Genomic DNA, 21,897 nt, shown 5'->3' with positions numbered 1-21,897 from the left:
TAGTAAAAAATATTACTTTTTTTGCAATTAATTAAAAACAGACTATTTAACTAAAAATAATCCACTATTAGTACGAAATTGTTTACATAAAGCAACGGCATTCTTCTTTACCTTTGGGCGTCTCTAAGTTTTGCCTCTTCTGCCTTTTGTATCCACGCTCTTGTTTTATCTATTAGAGATTCCAATTCTGATATATCCTACAATCATGGTTCACACTATTGTTTGAATCTTTAATTAGAAACCCTAAAAGAATCTAACCATGCAAGGACTGTTACTGACCTTTCTGGAACCAAACCAATATAAATATTTTTTTAACTTCAGGCAAAAAACTAAATCATAAGTTCAAAAATGTTTTGTTTTTATAAATTTTCAATTGCATATATAAAATAAATAATTCGCTGAGAATTATTTTAATAATATAATGTGAATCATTCCTTTAGTCGCAGCTTATCCAAGGATTTTCTGAATTTGCTCTCCTGAAATTTAAAAATACATTAACTAGGTCCTATGATAAAAAGTTAAATTAAAGATTGATAATTTTCCTAAAAACATATTATATTATTTAAAACTGAAAGTTATACCTAAGTGATATGACGTATATACTCTATACTTACTAGGTTTAATTCCACAATGAAAAATAATTAAAGGCACTACCTGATTTTTTAATCCATGCACAACTTGTAGATGGCTAAGAAAAGCATTGTTTTCTGTTAGTTTGGCTTCTCTTTTCTTCGCATTTATCTCAATTAACCTCCTGCCTAAAAAAATCATACCCATTATATTGTATTAGTTGTTTGACATTGATGGCAGGGGGCGTGGTGACGCTTAGTTAGGGTACAAGTCCTCTCCACGTCACCTTTGAACATACTCTGCATTTTGAATTGGAATGTTACGCGCTCAATCGCCTAGGGTAACCAACACCCATCAGACAACCAACTCTTTAATTGCACGACTTTTGTCTGAGAAGTACTAACTGTGGATTGTAATGAGTTGCGCCTATTTTTGGTCCAAGGCATTCCCACTAACTATTAATGTCGCGCATCTGACATAGCAGCAGTAAGAATTTTAACGTCTTTATTATGACGCGGTGTCGGACCGATATTCGAACCTATCACCTTCCCGACGACGAGCGGATGCGCTACGTGTTAAGCCACGGTCGAGGGTTCAGTTGTGTGACATTACTAACATATGATATGTTGTTGTTTGTTGTTGGAGTGGGTTGTAGTGTTGTTCCCCCCCCCCCCCCCCCCCGATCTCCTAATGCTAATAGCAAAGTCACTGGTGTGCCTTAAAAAGAACAGTGTCATAAGAAGAGAAGCAATAACAAAAAAATAAATTTTCAAAATAAAAATAACAATTAAGTATTATTCAGAAACTATGTCGGAAGAATATTTGACCTTTTTTGTAGACATTGTCAATAAATCACGGATGACATTTGATTTAGTTTGGATAGCATTCTATTTCAAAATTATTAGTAAAAGGACTAATTTATGGACATAACCTAGTTTTAGAGTAGCAGGACTATAATAGCCATTAATAAGAAATAAATGAATGTATAATGACGTATTTACAAATAATTGTAATCTAATTCTAGATGTAATCAGAGTTTCTAACGCAATTCAGTCATCTATATTAAATTGTAGCTTAGTAAATCCTTTTTCTTGGGCCTTAACTAAATGATGGACTAACATATATTGTGAACAGATTAACATTAACATTATTAATGGGAATTATTATAAAGAATTATAATAAAAAAATTATTATAAAAGAATTATAAAGAAAAATAGGCATTACATGCTGATCGACATGGATGTTTATATAATATATTTGCTACTCATATATGTAACTTTATTTTATTTGTTTGTCTCTAATGTATGTATTTGAATTTAGATTTTATACAGGGATCCTAAGGGATAAGACAATGGCCGATAAATTGATGTACAACCCCAATGACGTTACAAAAAATTATCTCTTCTGAAGATTATAATTAATAGTTGAAACGATCAAATACTCAACTTAATGAGCCAAACAATTCAAAATTCACTAAAGTCCCCAAAGTTGTTAAGCCAACGAATAAGAAAGCGTTATTATAAAACATTGGGGACTAGTGCAATGAACAGCCCATTGTCCCTTCTCTCTCTCTGGATTTGATGTGAGTAAATATGAATGTAAGTGTTTATGAATGAAAGAGTAATGTAAAACTGAATAATAGTAATGAATAGAGGATAAGTTTCATATCGTCTGCAAAAAAGGTTGTACCACAAAAATGATTCAATACTAATATCAATATTACAACAAAAAAAAAAACTTTTTATTTAAAAATTTTGTGAACATGAAATCTCTTGATATTGTGATTTTGTTTTGCTAATGTAACAAAAAAATATATCTTTCTAGGAGAAATGATAGAGCACCAAGGATATGAGTTGATCTTATCAATGTGCTTTATATTATGACGACAAGTAAAACAAGGACAATTGTTAGCCAAACATAAACATGTTAAAACACTGTTTAACATAAAAATCTTAGTTTGTGTTCACTGCATGAGTGTCAATGTTGTGTTTGTAGTTATCCTTACATCAAAGTAACAGTATGTCTGTCTCTCTGTGTGTTTTTACCGAAATGGTTCTCCTTGACAGTGAAGCTTCTTTTAGGTACAAGGAAGGTCCATTTATATGGAGGAAGGTGCTACAAACCTCTCAAGAGAAATCGTCTTTAGATAAATACCCCCCCCCCGCCCCTCCCCCCCCCCCCACTAGGCGCAGCGGCAATTGCTATGTTATTATCGTAACTTGCGTAGAGACTGTAATTGTAACTTTCCAGCATATACTTACAAACATTCTCTTTATAGAGTAGCTACGCAACTACAAAATATTCTATTTATTACATTCCAATCCTATGAAAGTGTGAGAGCCTTCAATAAAGAAAATATTTATTTGGTATGCCATACGACGCACAGCAAGAAAGGGTTATGAAATTACTGAGTTTTGTTCATTTAGATCTCGACAACGGCTATCTGATTTTCCAAGTTTATCAAAACATTTCAAATTATTGGAATCTTCATAGAACAATTGTCTCAACCATGACACTTTGGTTGAGCTTGACTTCCGAATTAGCGGGAAGTTCACGAGATCAGTTGGCGAACATACAAACCCCCAATACCAGGAACCATCAAGTTTCAACAGCAGGTTTGAATATAGATTTATTGATGAAATTATTTCAAAGACCTGAAATTACAATATCAATTAGTTCAAAATTCCAGTTATTTATAACCACGTAATCTTATTTGCTTTTTAAAATCATTTTTCTCTACGGTAAAAATCTTTGGAAACTTTGGCTTTAAAGGAAAATTATTTGGTTTAATAAATCATTGTTAAATGCAAAAATAAAGGCACATAAAAATTACTAAAACATATATTAATCATAATTAAGTTTCATGCTTAGCTGGCTAAAGCCTTTTTTTAAAACTACATATAATCGTCCTATACACCATTCTTCCCAATAAAATTAACAAATTCTACCTGAAGCTCTTATGGTTTCAAATCCCTGATATACTAGGGTTGTTCACACACTATGAGACCAATGATAGGCCCAATTTTGTTCTCCGCAATCTTCACACTCTCATATCTCATTCAAAAGTAAAGAACGTGCGCTTCAAAATAAACAAACAATCTATGCCGCGCCACATTATGAAAGGAAAGCCAAAAAAGACGACATTTGCGCTTAGTTTTTGGTTAATGATAAGGAATTTAATTTCGAACTTGATAAACACAAAGCTTCCTCGAAAAGAGGTTAAGACACACCCCCCGTTTGAAAGTCAAATTAACTTCCTTAACGAGATTCAAGGTTTTTTCGCGCTGAGCACTAGCAACATTTCTCACTAAACTCAACTCACCATAATCACATGAGAATGGCCACATCCCGAAAACGTGACAATTTTGCTCCTAACTAAATGAAACCCCGTGAAATGCATACACAATATTATACTCCTCACTAGGACTCATAATACCTCACATTTTAGGATAGAAGGATGGGGATTGGTTTGTACCATACAACATTCCATGCACATGACAATCACAAATCACATACACAAATCCTAAAATAGATAATCCTATTAATCATGATGTTGTAAATATAACAACTATACTAATAATAATCATTTCATAATCAATAGGTAATAAATCATTATTAATAAATCAATAAGTACCTACGAAGTCAGGTTGAAATGTAAATGTAAACAAATAATGGTAAAATAAAACGAAATAAATCTTAGACAAGAAAATTAAGATTTATAGGTACTTAAAACTAAATTTGTTAAGCATCAAAAAGAGTAGTAAGAAAAAATTTTTCAAAATCCTTGGGCAGAAAGTTTTTCAAACCTAATGAATAAGAACTGTAATATCTTAATCAACAATAAAACTTTTTAATACTTAAAGAATAGCAAAATAATAATATCTTCGTTAGAATTTTCATTGAAATTATGAAAAAAATACCAATTTTTCTTTGTAAAAAATATGAGACTTTAAATATGAATTTTCAATCATTCCTTGATCTGAATAAAAATGTTTTACTTGATTGAAATTCATATATAATTTTAAAAAAAATCTGCTAAAAAAATACTTGATTTTTTCTTAGAATAAATATCGAATCACGCAACCTCGACACATTTATTCCTTTTTGTTAAACTTTTCAGGTAAGTTTTAAAATGAATTGTACTTTTGAAAAGAAATTAAACTCAATAAAATTAAATTTGAGCATATGAAATAGAAGAATATTTAATCGCATTTCATTTGATTCTTATTTTAGGCATAAAAATAGGCATATGAAAAATGTGGCTTTTTTACTAAAAAAAAAAACTCAATTTCCATAAAATAAGAATCAATTATTAATCATAATTTTTAACAACTGCCTGACTGATACAGCATGTTCTTCTAGGGGAGATTTATCTGTCAGCCTGAACAAGACTCTTGCCGTCTTTCTTCCATCCTCAATTCTCGTCACTCGGCCCATCCTCAAACATCTCATCAGCGGATTGGTACTCGTAACCAGAACTATATCTCCATCAGTTAGTGGCTCCGCCATCTCATCCTTCCACTTGGACATCCGTAATATCTTCGGTAGGATCTCCTGGCGGTAGGCAGTCCAAAACTGGGCAGATAAATCTTCTAACAACTTCAACCTGGAGGAAATTTGGTCCTCCGGTTTCATCGCCACATTGCACAACGGCTGGCGGTCAACATTTCCCAGCAGCTGGCCAGGGGTAATCAGCCGCCAATTCTCCACGTCGTTCGCAGCTTCAATCGTCAATGGTCTGCTATTCATCAACTTGCTAACCTCCGCCAACAGCACCAGGAGCTCGTTGAAATTAACAGAACTATTCACCAACTTCTTGGACAGCAATCTCTTGGTCAATCCCACCATTTTCTCAGCTTGCCCAATGAAATGGTGGGCTCGGGCAGGGATCTGAGACCAAGAAAACTCTACCTGGCTGCCCAACTTCTGCTCTAAAACCTTGCGAGCACCGGATAATTGTGTGCCCATGTCGCTTACTATGATCTTCGGCAGACAATGAACAGCTTCCAACTTGCGCAGGGACAACAGGATACTGCTGGTATCATACTTTTCCAAGGCATCCAACCATAACGCCCCTGAGAACCTGCAGACCACCACGAACACCCACACCTTCTTCGTTGCTGTCTGACTCCTCGTTTTGGCGGCAGCTCTCCTCGTAACCAGCGGACCCATCAGGTCGACCTGCACAGCTTCAAAAGGCCTGCTCGGAACCAACTTGTCTGGTAACACGTCCTTCATGGTAGTACGACATTCCTTAGCCCTCTCAACACTGCAGGGCCAACATTTCTTCACTTCCATGATGGCCAACCTCCTTGCCTTCACAATCCAGCACCAACGGCGGCTCTCAGCTAAAGTTCCACGGACACCAGAGTGAAGCTCAACATGCGCTTCTCTCATAAAAACAGCAGCTAACCAATTACCAGGCTCCAAAATTATTAAACCTGGCATGTCTTCAAATATCATTTTACGGCCACCAGTAATGGCGTCAATGACTGGCTGTCCACGACCAACCATTTTAAGAATCCTCATCTCCCTGGTCACATAATTTCCACCGGGACCAACGACAGGCCAGGTCAATGATACTTCATGCACTAATGGATTTAATGACGCATAATTGCCTTTAGCGTCATTTATCCACTCATCCTCTTGGCTTCGTGACACAATGAAAAGTTCCGCCGCCGCCATATAATTGTACAAAGACGGCTTGTACACAGAATCTGCGGCTGCTACATGACTACCAGCGGCTGTAGTCTTACCTTCTTGTCTGCTCTTTAGCTTCTTCAACCAGGTGTTCGCAACTTGCAGGACAGCTGCCATAATACGTTTGGCCTGTCCAAATGATCTCCTGTGCTTAAACCTAAAGACATCTTCAGCGGCTTCTCCGGCAACTTTCATTGAACATAACTTAACCATTTTGGTATTCAACTCCTCTGGGGGTAAAACCTGCTTGACTTCTTCGGCAGTTTTCACCGGCCACGCACTTTCATCCTGGCGCAACCATTCTGGGCCCAATCTGTACCTGGAACCTGGTCCCAAATCTGATACCTTGCAGGTGCTTCTGGTGCCCAAATCTGCAACGTTGTGCGTCCCCGGGACCCACCTCCAGTCATCCTTGTTGGTTGCAGATTGAATTTCTCCAATACGATGAGAATTAAATGTGTTCAGCATAGCACTGTTGGAAACTATTTGTGATAAAACACACGATGAATCAGTAAAGTACATCACTCTGATAATATCAAAGGGCAGGGCATCTCTGACGGACTTTGCCAACCTTGTGGACATCTGGCACCCCATCAACTCAAGGCGTGGAATTGATTCACACTTGACCGGCGCAACTCTTGACTTGGTGGCTAGCAGAAACGTTTCAAATCCTTGTCTAGTTGGCCACCTCAAATATGCATTAGATGCATAAGCCTCTGATGACCCATCCGAAAACATCATCAAGGATGGAAGGCCAGTTGGTTCATCCGGGACCACACAACGGTCAAACTCCAATTTAGCGACCTCAGCTCTGTCCTCCAGCGACTGAACAAGTTCATCCCGTAGACTTTTTGGAATGAAATCTTGCCAGCCCAAATTCAGCAAACATGTTTTCCGCAGGACAAGTTTAATTCTCAACAGAATAGGGCTGCAAAGCCCGATCGGGTCGAAGGTTTGGGCGGCGAACCTGTGGACCATCTTCTTTGTCAGATTCTCGTCCAAGGCGTCCTGGAGGTTGTACAAATCAGCATCCTCTTTCACCTTCCTTCCCTTGACCTTACCATCTTGGTTGACTCTTGTGGCGATGGACAACACATCGGTGGCTGGCTTCCATATCAGCCCGAGAACCTTGGTAGGCTGGCAATCATCTCCAGAATAAATGACTTGTTTGAAGGAAAAACTACCTTTGCCGATAATTCTGTCGGCCTCTTTCATCATCTCCTTGGCTTCTGGCTTCGATCCTGCTCCCGAAATAACGTCATCTATGAAGCTGTGCTTCTCAAGCTTGACTGCAACTGGAATCTGAGGTAACTTGAATTCCTCATCAGGGTAGGTAGGTATTTGTGGCTCCTTCCATAATTCAGGTTTAGCAACAATTTCACTACCGTTTATCTGTCCCTCTCCATACATCTCCTTGACCTCTGCTTCACTCTTTCCGCCGAACAGGCGGGACGTCAACTTCAGGGCTGTAACTGCCAAATTTCCCGCGGCTAACTCGCCGAAATTCACAACTTTGGTCAGGTAAATTTCAAGTGGACCATCTGGCGTCGGGGAAAATAAAACTCTCTTCATCTGGCTGTCGAACTCTGTGGCCAGGATGGAGTTATAAAACTTGGAGATATCCGCGGTTATACCAACCTTGTAACCGCGGAAAAGCATCAAATGATAAAAAATCTTCTGCATTGGCGGCGGGCCTCCCAGCATTATGTTATTAAAACTGGTACCCTTGAACGTCAGAGAACTATTTGCACACAATCGCATGGGTGTGGAACTTGAATCCTCCTTGAAAGCAACCACTATTGATGAACAAGACTTAGGTCCTTCATACTGCAATTCTTCAGGCGTGGCTTTTTGAAAAACGCCTCTTCTTATGGCGTCGTTGAATACCTCCACATACATTCCATAGGTACCTTCCTTGACCATCCTGGCACGATCCTTTTCAGCAATTTTGCGGGCTAAACTCTCATTGTAGGGTAAAGTGTGAGGATCTTCAATATAAGCATATTGACCTGTCCACTTGTTGGACTGCAAGTCTAGTGTTAAACCTGCCTCAATTATCCTCTGCCTCTCACGCTGGTCCCAGGTAGTGCCGTCGGCCATAGCCTTGCACTCTTGACAAGCAGTACATCCTGGACAAAGTGCCTGCGGCTGTATGCCAAACGATTCAGACGTCAGAAAGTCTGGCAAAGTGCCTCCACTGACACTGACAGCCTTATAAGCCGACTTTTGATCTCCAGCTCCACCATCAGCACTCGTACAGATAAAACCACTACCAAAAATGGTTCGCCACAACATAGACTGGCCCACTTTCTGGTAAGTTGAAGGAAACACGTCAGGATGTGTATTTCCAATGATGATATCTAAGCCTCCACTAATATATGTAAACCTTTCTGGCGGCATTTTAAATATCTCGGCGGCAGTTTCGGGGTGGACCGAGCGCATCTCGTTGGCCCCGCCGAGGGTAGGCATGACAGCTGCCTCAAACTCCCTCAAATTGCCGTCCCTATCCTTCAGATAAAACACAACATTGCGGCAGGAAGACTCACTGCCATCAGCTACAGAAATAGTTGTATATCTGCCGGTAGATTTCAGCTTCAACTTGTTGGATAACTTCTCAGACACAAGTGGCAAATTTGCCCCGGAGTCAAACATTACCGTGGCGTGGCAGGTGCCGCCGCCAGGTGCTACAACAGGAACTAACTGAAGTAAGAAGGTACAGGGGCTGGGTGCAGAACTTGACTTGTAAACTGTATTCACACCAGCACTAGCCTCATGGAGTAACCGGGAATGGTATCTGTCGCAATTATTGGTACCACAAACACCAAGCTTATCCGATTTATTACATTTGTCAGCAGTATGGCCGTCACATAGGCAAAGTTCACATAATTTCTTCTGCTGGACAACTTTCTTTCGGTCAACCACATCCATCTTCTTAAACGTGAGGCAACGGAAAATCGGGTGTTTCTCCTTGCAGCTCTCCACAGGACATGCACTGTTCCACTTGGAAGCCTTGTCCTTTCCAGCCTTTCCATTCTTATTGTCGTTGCGGCCAGATACTTGCGCGGCGGCAGCTCTGTCACGATTTCTCTTGCCGGCGCCAGTGTCATAGGACATATCACCGGCCAACATGGCACCCCTGGTCCTCTCCAGCAGTTCTACAATCTTCGGGATGTTTGGTTGGTTCATGCTACCTAGCTCCATCATAATTTTGTCTCTCAAATTTTCAGGGCACTTGTCTTTAAAAATATGAATAAGAGTTAGGTGGTTGTAATCCTTAGCTGCAGAACCAACGATGGCTTCTACCTCCTGCATCATGCTCTTGAAGGTAGCAATTGCGCTAACCACGTCCACAGGTTTATCCACAGGTTTCATCTTGTTCAACTTAGTTAAAATCCTCATGAACCGGCGAGTGTTTGATAAAAACATCTGATCAAGAAACGCCCATTGTTCATTATGATCTCTAATCGCTGACACTTGCTTGCGTAGTTCCGGGTTGGTTATCACCTTCTCCATACACAACATCAGACTTAACCTCTGGTCAGCAAATCCATAACCAGAACATAGATCTTTAAAGACCTGTTTAAAGTTTGGGTAATCCGTGTCAGTACCGTCGAACGACGGCAACAAACTGTTGTCCCAGCGCCCATACTGCGGGTTGGAACTCCGAATATCCACGGCAGACATACTTCTGGAGAGCATGGCAGGTGTCCCACTCTCATCCAGGTTAGATGAACGACGTTCCATCTCTCTAAGCCTTCGGTACATATCACGTACTTCTTGGCGCAACTCCACGGAAATTTTAAGCACTCCCATGTCCATCTTCACCTTCTCAATGACGTCGAGGTTCCTGGCGACAGTGCTTGACCTCGCGTCATCTGAATCATTGTCAAGCCAGTACAGAATTTTTGTACACTGCTCCAACGACGCATAAACTTTATCTGCAACAGTTTTCTGCTCACTAGCTTCATCCAAATCACGCTTAAACTCGCGCAGCTCACTAGTCTCCACGGCAGGTTTTAGACTTTTTATTAGGTCAGATTGGTCCTTGACCTCACTAAAAATGTCACGAATTGATTTTACAGTCACATTTTCACATGAACTAAAACTTTGGCAGGCTTTTAGATTGTCATAAAACACTTTTAACTGTTCATCAAAAACTTCTAGCCTTTCACTGCCAATAGCGATAGCTCGCTCAATTTTCTGCTTTTTGGTTAGTGGCATATTGATTCACTAGGTAATTATTTCACAGAAAAATTGTCACAGTTTATTGCATCAATAATTCACTGGATGCTATTGATCTCTTGATGAATGCTAACGCCTATTCATCAGATACTTTGAAATTGTCTCAACCATGACACTTTGGTTGAGCTTGACTTCCGAATTAGCGGGAAGTTCACGAGATCAGTTGGCGAACATACAAACCCCCAATACCAGGAACCATCAAGTTTCAACAGCAGGTTTGAATATAGATTTATTGATGAAATTATTTCAAAGACCTGAAATTACAATATCAATTAGTTCAAAATTCCAGTTATTTATAACCACGTAATCTTATTTGCTTTTTAAAATCATTTTTCTCTACGGTAAAAATCTTTGGAAACTTTGGCTTTAAAGGAAAATTATTTGGTTTAATAAATCATTGTTAAATGCAAAAATAAAGGCACATAAAAATTACTAAAACATATATTAATCATAATTAAGTTTCATGCTTAGCTGGCTAAAGCCTTTTTTTAAAACTACATATAATCGTCCTATACACCATTCTTCCCAATAAAATTAACAAATTCTACCTGAAGCTCTTATGGTTTCAAATCCCTGATATACTAGGGTCGTTCACACACTATGAGACCAATGATAGGCCCAATTTTGTTCTCCGCAATCTTCACACTCTCATATCTCATTCAAAAGTAAAGAACGTGCGCTTCAAAATAAACAAACAATCTATGCCGCGCCACATTATGAAAGGAAAGCCAAAAAAGACGACATTTGCGCTTAGTTTTTGGTTAATGATAAGGAATTTAATTTCGAACTTGATAAACACAAAGCTTCCTCGAAAAGAGGTTAAGACAACAATATATAATCTATAATATAATATTTCGTGAAAGATTTTTTTATCACCTCTTGGGGCAAAGCCCCTAGAGGCTAGGGGCGAAGCCGCTAGTAACAATACATAACAATATAACATCCTAAAGTTTCCACCAAATCGCATATATAATATCCTTTTCATAACTATTTATGGGGAGGGTACCACACCCTCCCAAGAGATATCGCAAAAATAAACAAATCTAGCGGCGAAAACATATTTTTGATAAAGATAGAATAGAAAACATTTACGTGCCCCTAGAGGCCTCTAGTGGCGGAGCCGCTTGTGTACATATAAGTAACATGATTTCTGTGTGTCTGTCTGTCTCTGTGTACCGAAGGATCTCGCTAATCACCGAACCGATATGGTTCTTCTTTACAATGTATCCTATTATATCTATTTTGGGGGAGGGTGCAATCATCCTTTCCTAAGAGAAATCGGCCATATAAAAAGTGACTCCGACAAATTTGTACCTTTATTTTTCTTTCTAAAACTAAAATTAAAAGTGTAAGGGGTGCTGCTAGATTATTTATATCATGCAAGTAACATAAAACTTGTAAAGTGTATTTTATAGATGACTAAAACTAAATATAGAGTAGCTCCTCTACAGCTATGTCTAAACCTAATCACTTACCTAACTCTTGTCTGCGGGCTTTCAAAACCTCTGGATCAGCTGGTGGGGGCTTGCACACAGGTACAAAGGGAAACTGAATCTTCAACTCATTTCTGTATAAATAAAAACATTCGGATAAAGTCCCTTTTGTGACAACACCTCTTAAAAGGCGTTTTCGTCGTATTTTCACACTAGATGAATACTTGAAACATAACACAACATTTTCAAAAATAAATTTAGAACACATTTAAAAACATTTTGAATTGGAATAGTATGAACGCTTAATATCATTAATGATGTTCCATATTTTAGGCAGTGACATTACAAGATTACACAAACAGTATAAAAATATTACATATATAGAAACTTTAAAAGCCAAAGATTACAGCTGCCAACATATAAATGCCAGGAAGACGTACATAATAAGTCAGCTGATTTGTGTCTATGTGACGTTATAATGGACTGGGTGTATCACAGCGAACTAATCCATCTTCCTGCTTTCAGAACTAGCTTTTATAATGCGAGATGAGTAAGTTTTGCCATATTAGTTAATGGAACGTTTTGCAATAAAATCGTCAAAGAAAACTAAAAGACAATAATTTTTATTTGATTATTTATAGCTTATTAATAGTTATTTCTCGCATCGTATTATAAACGGCTTTCCGCGGATATAGAAAGTACAATTAGGAGATTAAAACTATTTTTTTAGCGCCGAGGTGCCGAAGGCACCGGCAAAAAAAACTGGATGAGAACCGGTTCCTATCCACCGGATTCGAATGAATACGAGAAAACTTACTTCTCATAATAGTTAGGATCCTTCCATTTCTTAAGCTCTGTGAAAAAATCATCGCTGATACTTGATAACCCAAACATTTCTTCTACCCTGAAAAAATACTTATGAGTGAATTAGCCGGAAACATCCAGCAAATTTACAGTGGATGTATTTTAGCCAGTGCAATGAATGTAATTATGGCAAACTGAATTTTGACTGTATAAATGACAATGAAATCGATTCTCTTGGCAAACTTACATCTAACATAATATATACATATACTGTCAAAAATACATCCATGACCGGCAACAATGCATCTGCCAATTTAAACACTTGTAAAATATACATCCAACACTGGCATTAATACATCCATAGAAATTTAATGTAAAATAATAAGAAAATAACACACTTATATATTATTTGATTTAAAAAATATATTTGTCAGGTTAAAAATAAAAAGCATTATAAAGATTTAAATTATGTAATGGATTATTGTAATGATCGATTTTTAACATATGCATAAAAATAATGGATATATTTTTGACTTGAGACAAACGAAGAAAACATTTTGCCAAAAAATACATCCACTGTAAATTTGCTGGATGTGTAAGTGCCATAGCCCTGTATCAAAATATCCTAAATATTTATAACTGCGCAACAAAAACTAAATTCTCATACCTAGTCATTGTAATATTATTCGTATGACTTGGATATCTTAATTGTAGAATTCTCTGCATATAGTTGTACAACTGAAGGCCTCCTAAGAATATAAAAAAATTAACAAAACAAATTTCGTCTAAACAAAGCTAAAACAAATTTTAAAGGATTTATCGATTTTAAAAGGCTAGGTCATTTTCGAAATACCTATCAGATTTTTAAAATGAAATATTCAACAGGCAGCTACGATATTTACAGAAAATTTCAAAACTTTTCCGAAAGTCACAATTAAATGCATTTAATCAATTCTAGTTTACCAAAATAGAAAATAAAATGGTTATACAATACATGATACCAAAATTTAGGAATGTTTTAAAACACCTAGATTAATTCTTCTAGCTTGATATAGGCAAGGCTTACCATCCAGAACTGGTATTATATGAATAGTCTGATGACCCATGCTTATAACTAACATAACATACAGTTATTCATTCAGAAAAGTGGTCACTTGTGCTTATAAAGTCAAAACTATACATATGATAAAATGATTATTGAAGACAATTAAAACATATATTTTGTGTTAGTGTACAGAGACCGAGCTCTTGTTCAAGCAATGAGTCAAAACATTATAATAGAAAAGTTAAAGCACATATTTAAAAATCATACCTAGTTATATAGAAAACTATTTGTATGTATTTTTTTAATGCATAAAAACTATTGCAGACTATTAACTCCATTTTTTGCATAATCTTTTTTTCAAAGCGTAAACAAAATACCGTAAAGAATTATGGAACTTGTTGAAGCACTAACTTTTGTACTTATTTTTTACATATCTGACACAACAGCTGTTTCTTTAATGTGTTTGTCATATAAATGCTTCTTTATTACTAAATTGCTATTAATATTATTCTAAAGCAGCTCTGAACAAATACTTAAAGAAACTATTTGCTACTTTTAAATGATAACAACCCCTGTGAAAAAAAATATTCTTACAGAATCTGAACGATCCTAAATAAATTAAATATAATATGAAGAGAGGGGTAGGTTTCTGGTAGAATCCGTAAAGGTGTGTGTTTTAAGGCTTAAAAATAGTAGTAGAACGATAATATTCACTAAATATGTGTATTTCTTATTGAAAAGAACTAAAGACAAATTTTTATCGTTCTACTACTGTTTTTTACTTATAAAACTAACCTTTACGGATTTTACCAGAAACCTGCCCCTCCCTTTGACTTTAGTTAGCTTGTGGTTATCGCCTGCGCGATTACATCTTTGGATGATCTACCTAAAGACTAGGTGGAAAGCCACTGGTAGAATTAAAGACTTAGTAAAAGTGGGTTAAATCTAGGCTGTTTTCTATAAGTGGGACATTGTAATAGTGAGCGTAAAAAGAAAGTGCCGAGAAAATTATAATTGGAATAACTCAAATTCCACACATAAATATTTGTGCAGAAAATAGTTAGAACCGCAGCTACTTTTTAACTATAGCAAGTCCATACGTTAGAACGTATGTGCAATGTAAAATAATACGACTAACTTCGTGGAAAATTCAATTTCATTTGTATTTCTGACTGTACAAATTCTCAATCTATTATTAACAACAAAAATTGTTTTTGTATACTGTTCTTATTTATCTACAATGTGGTAAGTGTTATAGATAAATTATCCTTATATAATATTAAAGGCACTTTTATATAATGTGTGTAGTAATCAGCGTTGTGGAGCCGGACACGGGAGCCGTTATTTTCGTTCATAAACAGCTCCGGATCCGGGTTAGCTAAAAAACGAGATTTTTTACTAAATATAATTTGGTAACTCTGTTGTGTCGTGTATAAATGCTTCTTTTTAGTCCATTTTTATCAAAAATTGAACTTTTAAAACCTTCAATGTCAAAAATAGACTTGGCGAAAAAAATATGTTTTGTTAGAGTTTTTCTTGATTTTGATTTTTTTTTATTTCTAACAAAACTATTATAAAAATACTTAACTATGCTATCGAGCATTAAAATTATAAACATTTTTTGAAAAAATAAAATAACTGATATTCCTAAAGAATCTTGATTGAAATGTTGATGATTTTGAAGGCTAAATAAACTATCAATTCCAAAGGCAACGCTTGGTACTTTATACAGCTCAAACAAAATCTCGGTCAGGTTGCATCTAAATAATGAATAAACAATGGAATGACAATGGACAATAAAAATGTGTACATCCCCTATAATGAAAGAACAAAATTACCCCTTTTGTATATAAAACTATTGGTTGAAAAGCTTGAACACTGCTTGTTTCAACCATTCACTGAAGATTTATTAAAGTATCTATCAATGAAGCATAACCATAAGAATGATTATAATAATAACCTGGAATTGTTTGGATTAGCTGGGCCTTCAGTAAAGCAAAGAGGATGAAGAAACTCGCCATTAGAATCCAACCCGAGCCTGCTGAATCCATAATCCATGACAGTTTCTTTAAAGAAAAATTATTGTTAAGAGTGCAATTCTACCAACTTTAACTGTTCTACTAGAAAACAAGGATAACAACATCTATAAAAGCGCAGCTCTGAAATGGGCAAACGGAGATTAACACTTGTATAGTGTCCGAACTGAATAATCAGAATATAAATGAATAAGAGTCAAAGCAAAATTGTGAGTAAATTTTTTGAAAAACTTCTTGATACAGGATAATGTTTATGGACATAGATACATTTTTAGGACTTGATTATAGAGTTGCTTTGCTTTGCTTATAATATTGTACTTCGTTGTCCCAGGTGTGTGTCAGTATTCCAAAAATCAGAACAATCGGATAATTAGATCACATAAAAATTTGTTGTAAAAAAATAAAAATTAACATGTTTAAAATGGACATTCAGGTAATGACTATACAGTTTCTACGCTTTCTAAATCGTAAAACCGAACTACTACAGATATCACAATGCAAAGTTTGAAATTGATAGGACAATTCTAACATGCTAAAATTAACGAAAAAAGCTATCCGTCTCGAACGGCCGGACGGACCAACCCTAATTTTAGAAAAGCTTTGCTTTAAAAAGGTATCTAGAAAAAGAAAAATTATTCTTACCAAAAGCTTCAAAATGTGTAATAACATTCCTATCAAATGGTGTTTTCAATGACTGTCGCACAGCTTCAATATTTCCTTAAAAAATCAATATTGAATTAAAATGCATGCAATAGTAAAAGGGTTACTTAAACGTTTTATTATATAGGAAACCAGGAAAATTATATCCATAAAAAGTGTAGTTCAAAAAATCTCATTAGATGCCTACACAAGAAAGTTATTCTGTCTTGCATTAGCTAGTCTTGATTAAACATATGGACAGACGTACTAACACACTATAATGACAGAGAAATTTCACTTTTAAAAAAATCAAAAGGAAAAGTGTGGTAATATATGTATTATAGATATACCTATAAAAGACATACCTACCTATTACGTAAAAAATTAAACAATCCAAACTGAAATAACTTAACTTATTTTTATCATGAAATTTTTCTATTTTTAAAGCATATTTTTCTCATTTAAACAGCTTTAGTTAAAAATTGAATAAAAATCAAATAATCTAATTTAATACATACCTATTGTATTTCCCACAAGAATTTCAGAATCTTTCCTCGACTTGGCAATTGCATTCCTAAATAATAAAACTGCTAGTTCTTATATTATAGTTATTATATTTTCAAATAAATGTCTAGGTAAGGAAACTTGTGGCCATACCTATAGGTAGCTTATTCAAGTCTTTTATGCTTTTATCGGTTTTTACAAAAGTGTTGTTCATTTATTATAGGTATACGTGTTACATTAGGATATATTTGGTTCTTGTGAGTCCCGCAGGGATAAGGCACCGAAGGGGGTTAGGCATAGGAAAAAACTACCTCACTCCCCTTATTTTCTTATTTAAAAACTTTTCTGAATTTTTTTTAATTATCAAATGTTTAATTTCCTTACCTAAATGTTATTCTGGGTTCCTTTTCGCCAGCCCATCCGAGCCTACAGTTTGAAGAGCCAAAGTCAACAACTATTGGGACTTTGTTTTCCCTAAAATAATAGTATAATATAACTTAGAAGACAGTCAAACAATATGAAAATAGTTTGCTTGCTAACAATTCTCAAGGATAGAAGATTCGAGTCTAGTCTTGGAAAGTAAAAATATATTTAAAATGCTTTATTCACGATGGTGGTGTACCTACAGATTTTCCACCTTCTTCGTTTTATTTTCCGACCAGGTAAAGATTTTATGAGAAACTCCGGTAGGGTAGGTATTTTTCATAAAATTATCATTAAACAAAAAATGTAAAGCTCATCAAAAATACCACCTTTCCTACTGTACTTAAATCTCATTCGTAAGAAACATGAAAATATTACAGTGATACTAATATTTTCCTAATATAACTATACGATTAGAAATCATGTATATAAGAAAACAAAGGGAGAGGTAGGTTGTGCTAAAATTCCATAAAAGTGTTAGATTTAAGAATTTAAAATAGAAGTAGAACTCTAAATTTTATATGACAGTTGCTTTAATATAGTACAATAAAGTACATATCCACGTTAAACCCCATAAAAGCAACTGCCATGCCAAAATTTAGAGTTCTAATTCTATTCTAAATTCTTTTTGTACTAAGAAAAATTTATATCAACCTAAGGTGTGGCTCATAAGTAGCAATAGCATCAGTTGGAATGGTTGGACCAACAAAATGATACACGCCTTCTTCGTCCTTAAAAGATCGAACATGATAAAATATTTAAAAACATTAATCTAATGCCTTAAGTTATAGAAAGAAACAAAATAAAGTTTATGTAAATAGGATTAGTTTTTTGTCATAAATAAGTTAGCAATTTGTTTTTATTAACAGTGGTTTTTGAGCTTATGTAATGGTTGAAATTGTTAATTTTGTTGGAGTGAATTTCAACATCTATTGTACCAAGGAAAAATTTAATAAAGTTCATTTTACTGTGTTGCTTAACTTTATTAATATTATGAATACCTAATAATAATACCTTTTTCATTTTAACTTTTAACTGAGTTGATCATGCGCTCAAAATAATTGACATCATTATTTTCTGAAATTTGTTTTACATAACATCAATAAACATCTAAAAAATAAAAGATTATTAGGTAAATAATAATGTTTATGTTCAGCAGAAGAATTGAGCAACAATGAATTACACAAAATATCAATAAAGGGGGAGGGGGATGTGGTGACTCGTACGTGCCACGACATACCAGCGCAATTTTATTTTGGTAGCTACTCCCCTGTTTCATATGTTTTTACGATGAATTGCGTGTTTATGTATGCATTTGCCCGGTGATATCTCGTAAACCCAACAAAGTTCCATAGTAAATTTTCATTAAAATTTGTTGATATTGGTCGAAATTTTTTGATTAAATTAACCCCACCCGGGACGAGACAACAAATTATAAGTATCAGAAATAAATGCACCTTAAGATCGATCTTGCAAACAGCTAAGCCCTACTAAATTTTCATTTCCGAAAAGCTCGATAATATACCATAAGTAAATCATCCTTTTCTTTAACAATTAATTAGATATGTACATATGTTACTTTAAACGTTCATTGACAATAACATCTAAAACATTAAATCATATAAAAATATTAAAAACTAATTTGAAATACTTTTAAAAAAAACACTTCATTAAAATTACATATTTTTTAACTTTATTTCTTCTTGATTTTCCTGTAAAATATTTTTCACAGAAAGCAACTTGTTGTGTTGACAATTAGGAACTGAAAAACATGGAGAAAATAGAAAAGGGAAACAAAAAAGGGAAAGGAGGAAGGGAAAAAAGGGGAGGAAGCAGCTTAGCGCAAGAATACCGCGTAATATTATACACTGCCCAATTGTCGTATAAGATTCGTATAAGACTTCATTATAATTTATTATCATTATTATATAACTCTTTATAACTTTTTATATATATTTTTTTACATTGATTTATATATTTTAAAACGTTCAATTTTTTACATTTTTTAATGCTTGTAAATATTTCTTTGCCATTACACTGTGGGCTACAATTGAATCAAGACAAAAGTAAGTGCCGAGCCCTGGGACCTATGTAGGGTGAAAATAGACATAAATGATTCCAGGTGGAGACAAAATATTTTAGCGGGGTCTTTTGGTTTTTTTTCAATTTAAAGTTCTGAAAAAAAATTGAAAAAAATATGAAAATCTTTAATAAAAAACAAACAAAAAATAATTTTCAATATTTTTTTTTACTAAAAGATACAAACAACTTATATAAATACTATAAGCTTTAAAAAAATCACAATTTTTAAATTTAGACTTTCAATATAAAGATTTGTAGAAAAAACCTAACAACAAATTCTAACATATTTCTGATCAACATAGCAATAAAACGTCTTTTGCAAAATCTTTATAATCAAAAATAAATAGCACTTACTAAAGACTTTTTTTCATTTAAACTTATACTTTTCATATTATTTAACTTTAAAGATTGATTTTTTCTAAAAGAAAGGTTGCGTGATTTTTTTATTCAAAATTAATTGCCTAATTTTGAGATTCAGATAAAAAACTTTACTACTTTATATTACTAGATAATCTTATAGCAGCGGCTACGCCTCTAGAGGCATATGAGGCCCTTGGGTTGGGGGGGAAGTCGACCCCCCTTACAATTACAGTTTTTTTTTAATGAATAAGTCAAAAACATTTATTTTGGAGAGTTAATTCTCTTGGGATAGTGGTGGTACCCTTTCCTAAAATAGTTATAAACCTTACCAGGACATATGAAAAGCTACCATGAAAAAGGAGAACCATAGTTCACAAAGACTCACATAGAACCTGTTACTTTATTATAAAGATACATATATACACAGAAACTCTACAATCAGAGTATGTCTGTTTGTTCATCCGTCTGAATAAAAACAATACAAAACATATTTATTTTGCTATAGCGGCTATGCCCTTAGAGGCCTTTAGGGGCACTTAAGAGGTGAAGAAGGGGTTGAATTCAACAACTATATTTTTATTTTAGGCTTAAAAAGAAAAAGGTTTTTTTGTGTGTTGTGGTCCTTTTTTAAGGGGCGATTTCTCTTCTCTTTCTCAAAAGAAGTTATAAACCTTCCAAGGACCAATGAGAAGCTACATAGTAAAGTAAAAAAAGAACCATATCAGTTCTTAAGCATCAGAAAGATGGACAAACAGACATCAATCTATTTTGTATCATAAATAGTGCTTTAAAGCAGGGAGAGAAATATCATCTGGAAAAAAAAAAATTTCCTATGGTTTAAAAGTTATATCCCTGTAAAAAAAGATAGGATGTCCGTGTGTTTTTTCTGTCTGTGCCTAAAGTTCTTGCTAACCGCTGGACCAATTTGGTTCTTCTTTATTGACCTATCTTTTAGACTGATAATAGGATCAACATATTAAGGAGTAGTTTAGTGTCTATTAATCCTTATATAAAAGTAACAGTTTCTGTGTCTGTCTGTTTGTGTGTGTGTGTGTGTGAGGGTGTCTGTCGGTACCGAAGATTCTTTGTAACCGCTTAACTGATATAGTTCTTCTTGGTTCAAGTTTTTCATGGTCCTGAGAAGTTTTGAGTTTAGAAAAAATTAGTTCCTATCCAACATTTAAAAAAAACTTTTTCTTTTACATACTAAAACTGAAAGTAGGGAAGGGGTCAACTTCCCCCCACTTGTCAAGGGCCCCTAGATGCATCTAGGGGCAAAACCGCTAGTGATAAAATAATTTTTATCTTGAATTATAATTAAATTGTTCTTTTTCCATTTAATAAAATATAATTGTAATTATCAACCTCAAAGAATATCCAGAATTAGGTAATTGGATTTAACAAGGGAAAAAGACAACATCCATAATTAGTGAAGCTCTGAAGTTTAAAAGAATACAAATAAAGAAAATATCAAGTGTAACATACAGATACAAAAATATATTAATCAGAGCGAGATGGGACAATGGGCTGTTTATTAGACTAGTCCCCATAGTTCAATATAGGAATTTGTTATTCGTTGGCTTAACTACTTAGGGGACCTGTTGCTATTTTTGTTTGGTTGGATTATTAAATTAAGTGCCCAACATTTCAACCATTAACTGAAACATACAGAAGGGTTATCCATGTATCATATTTGGGAATGTAAATCAATTTAGCAGTCATTGTCTTATCCCTTTAGATCCCTGAATAGTAATTAAAAATGATCAATGGTTCTTTTTTTTCTATGTAGCTTCTCATTGGTTCTTGGGAGGTTTATAACTTATTTTGGGAGGGTATCTCCACCATCCTAGGAGAAATCAACCCCTAAAAAAGGACCCCATTTCACACACAAAAAATAACTTTTTCTTTTTAAGTCTAAAATAAAAATCTAGTTGTAGAATTCAACCACTTCTTCCCCTCTCAAGTGCCCCTAAAGGCCTCTAGGGGCGTAGCCGCTAGTACCAAATAAATATATTCTGTAATGTTTTCATACAGACAGATGAACAAACAGACATACTCT

At 34.9% G+C, this 21,897-nt stretch overlaps 1 protein-coding gene across 1 annotated transcript in view; it reads right to left on the bottom strand.

The window, feature by feature from the left end:
• Positions 1-18,508, bottom strand: part of Arp5 (Actin-related protein 5) — a 28,922-nt gene extending 10,414 nt beyond the window's left edge. Inside the window, exons 1-14 of the mRNA XM_080174772.1 lie at positions 18,411-18,508; positions 18,051-18,127; positions 17,358-17,447; positions 16,988-17,043; positions 16,473-16,547; positions 15,755-15,860; positions 15,446-15,554; positions 13,777-13,867; positions 13,417-13,498; positions 12,763-12,849; positions 11,988-12,079; positions 655-758; positions 437-476; positions 112-199 (exon numbers count right to left, since the gene is read on the bottom strand). Of these exons, the coding sequence (XP_080030898.1) occupies positions 112-199; positions 437-476; positions 655-758; positions 11,988-12,079; positions 12,763-12,849; positions 13,417-13,498; positions 13,777-13,867; positions 15,446-15,554; positions 15,755-15,860; positions 16,473-16,547; positions 16,988-17,043; positions 17,358-17,447; positions 18,051-18,127; positions 18,411-18,419 (1,106 nt within the window). The 5' untranslated portion in view covers positions 18,420-18,508. The remainder of the gene's footprint in view (positions 1-111; positions 200-436; positions 477-654; positions 759-11,987; positions 12,080-12,762; positions 12,850-13,416; positions 13,499-13,776; positions 13,868-15,445; positions 15,555-15,754; positions 15,861-16,472; positions 16,548-16,987; positions 17,044-17,357; positions 17,448-18,050; positions 18,128-18,410) is intronic.
• Positions 18,509-21,897: the final 3,389 nt, after the last annotated feature.

This window comes from Acartia tonsa, chromosome 10 (genome assembly GCF_053477335.1).
Source record: "Acartia tonsa isolate MP-2025a chromosome 10, ASM5347733v1, whole genome shotgun sequence".
Lineage (NCBI taxonomy): Eukaryota > Metazoa > Arthropoda > Copepoda > Calanoida > Acartiidae > Acartia > Acartia tonsa.
Note: the sequence above shows the minus strand (reverse complement) of the source record. Positions and strands in the feature narration are given on the sequence as shown.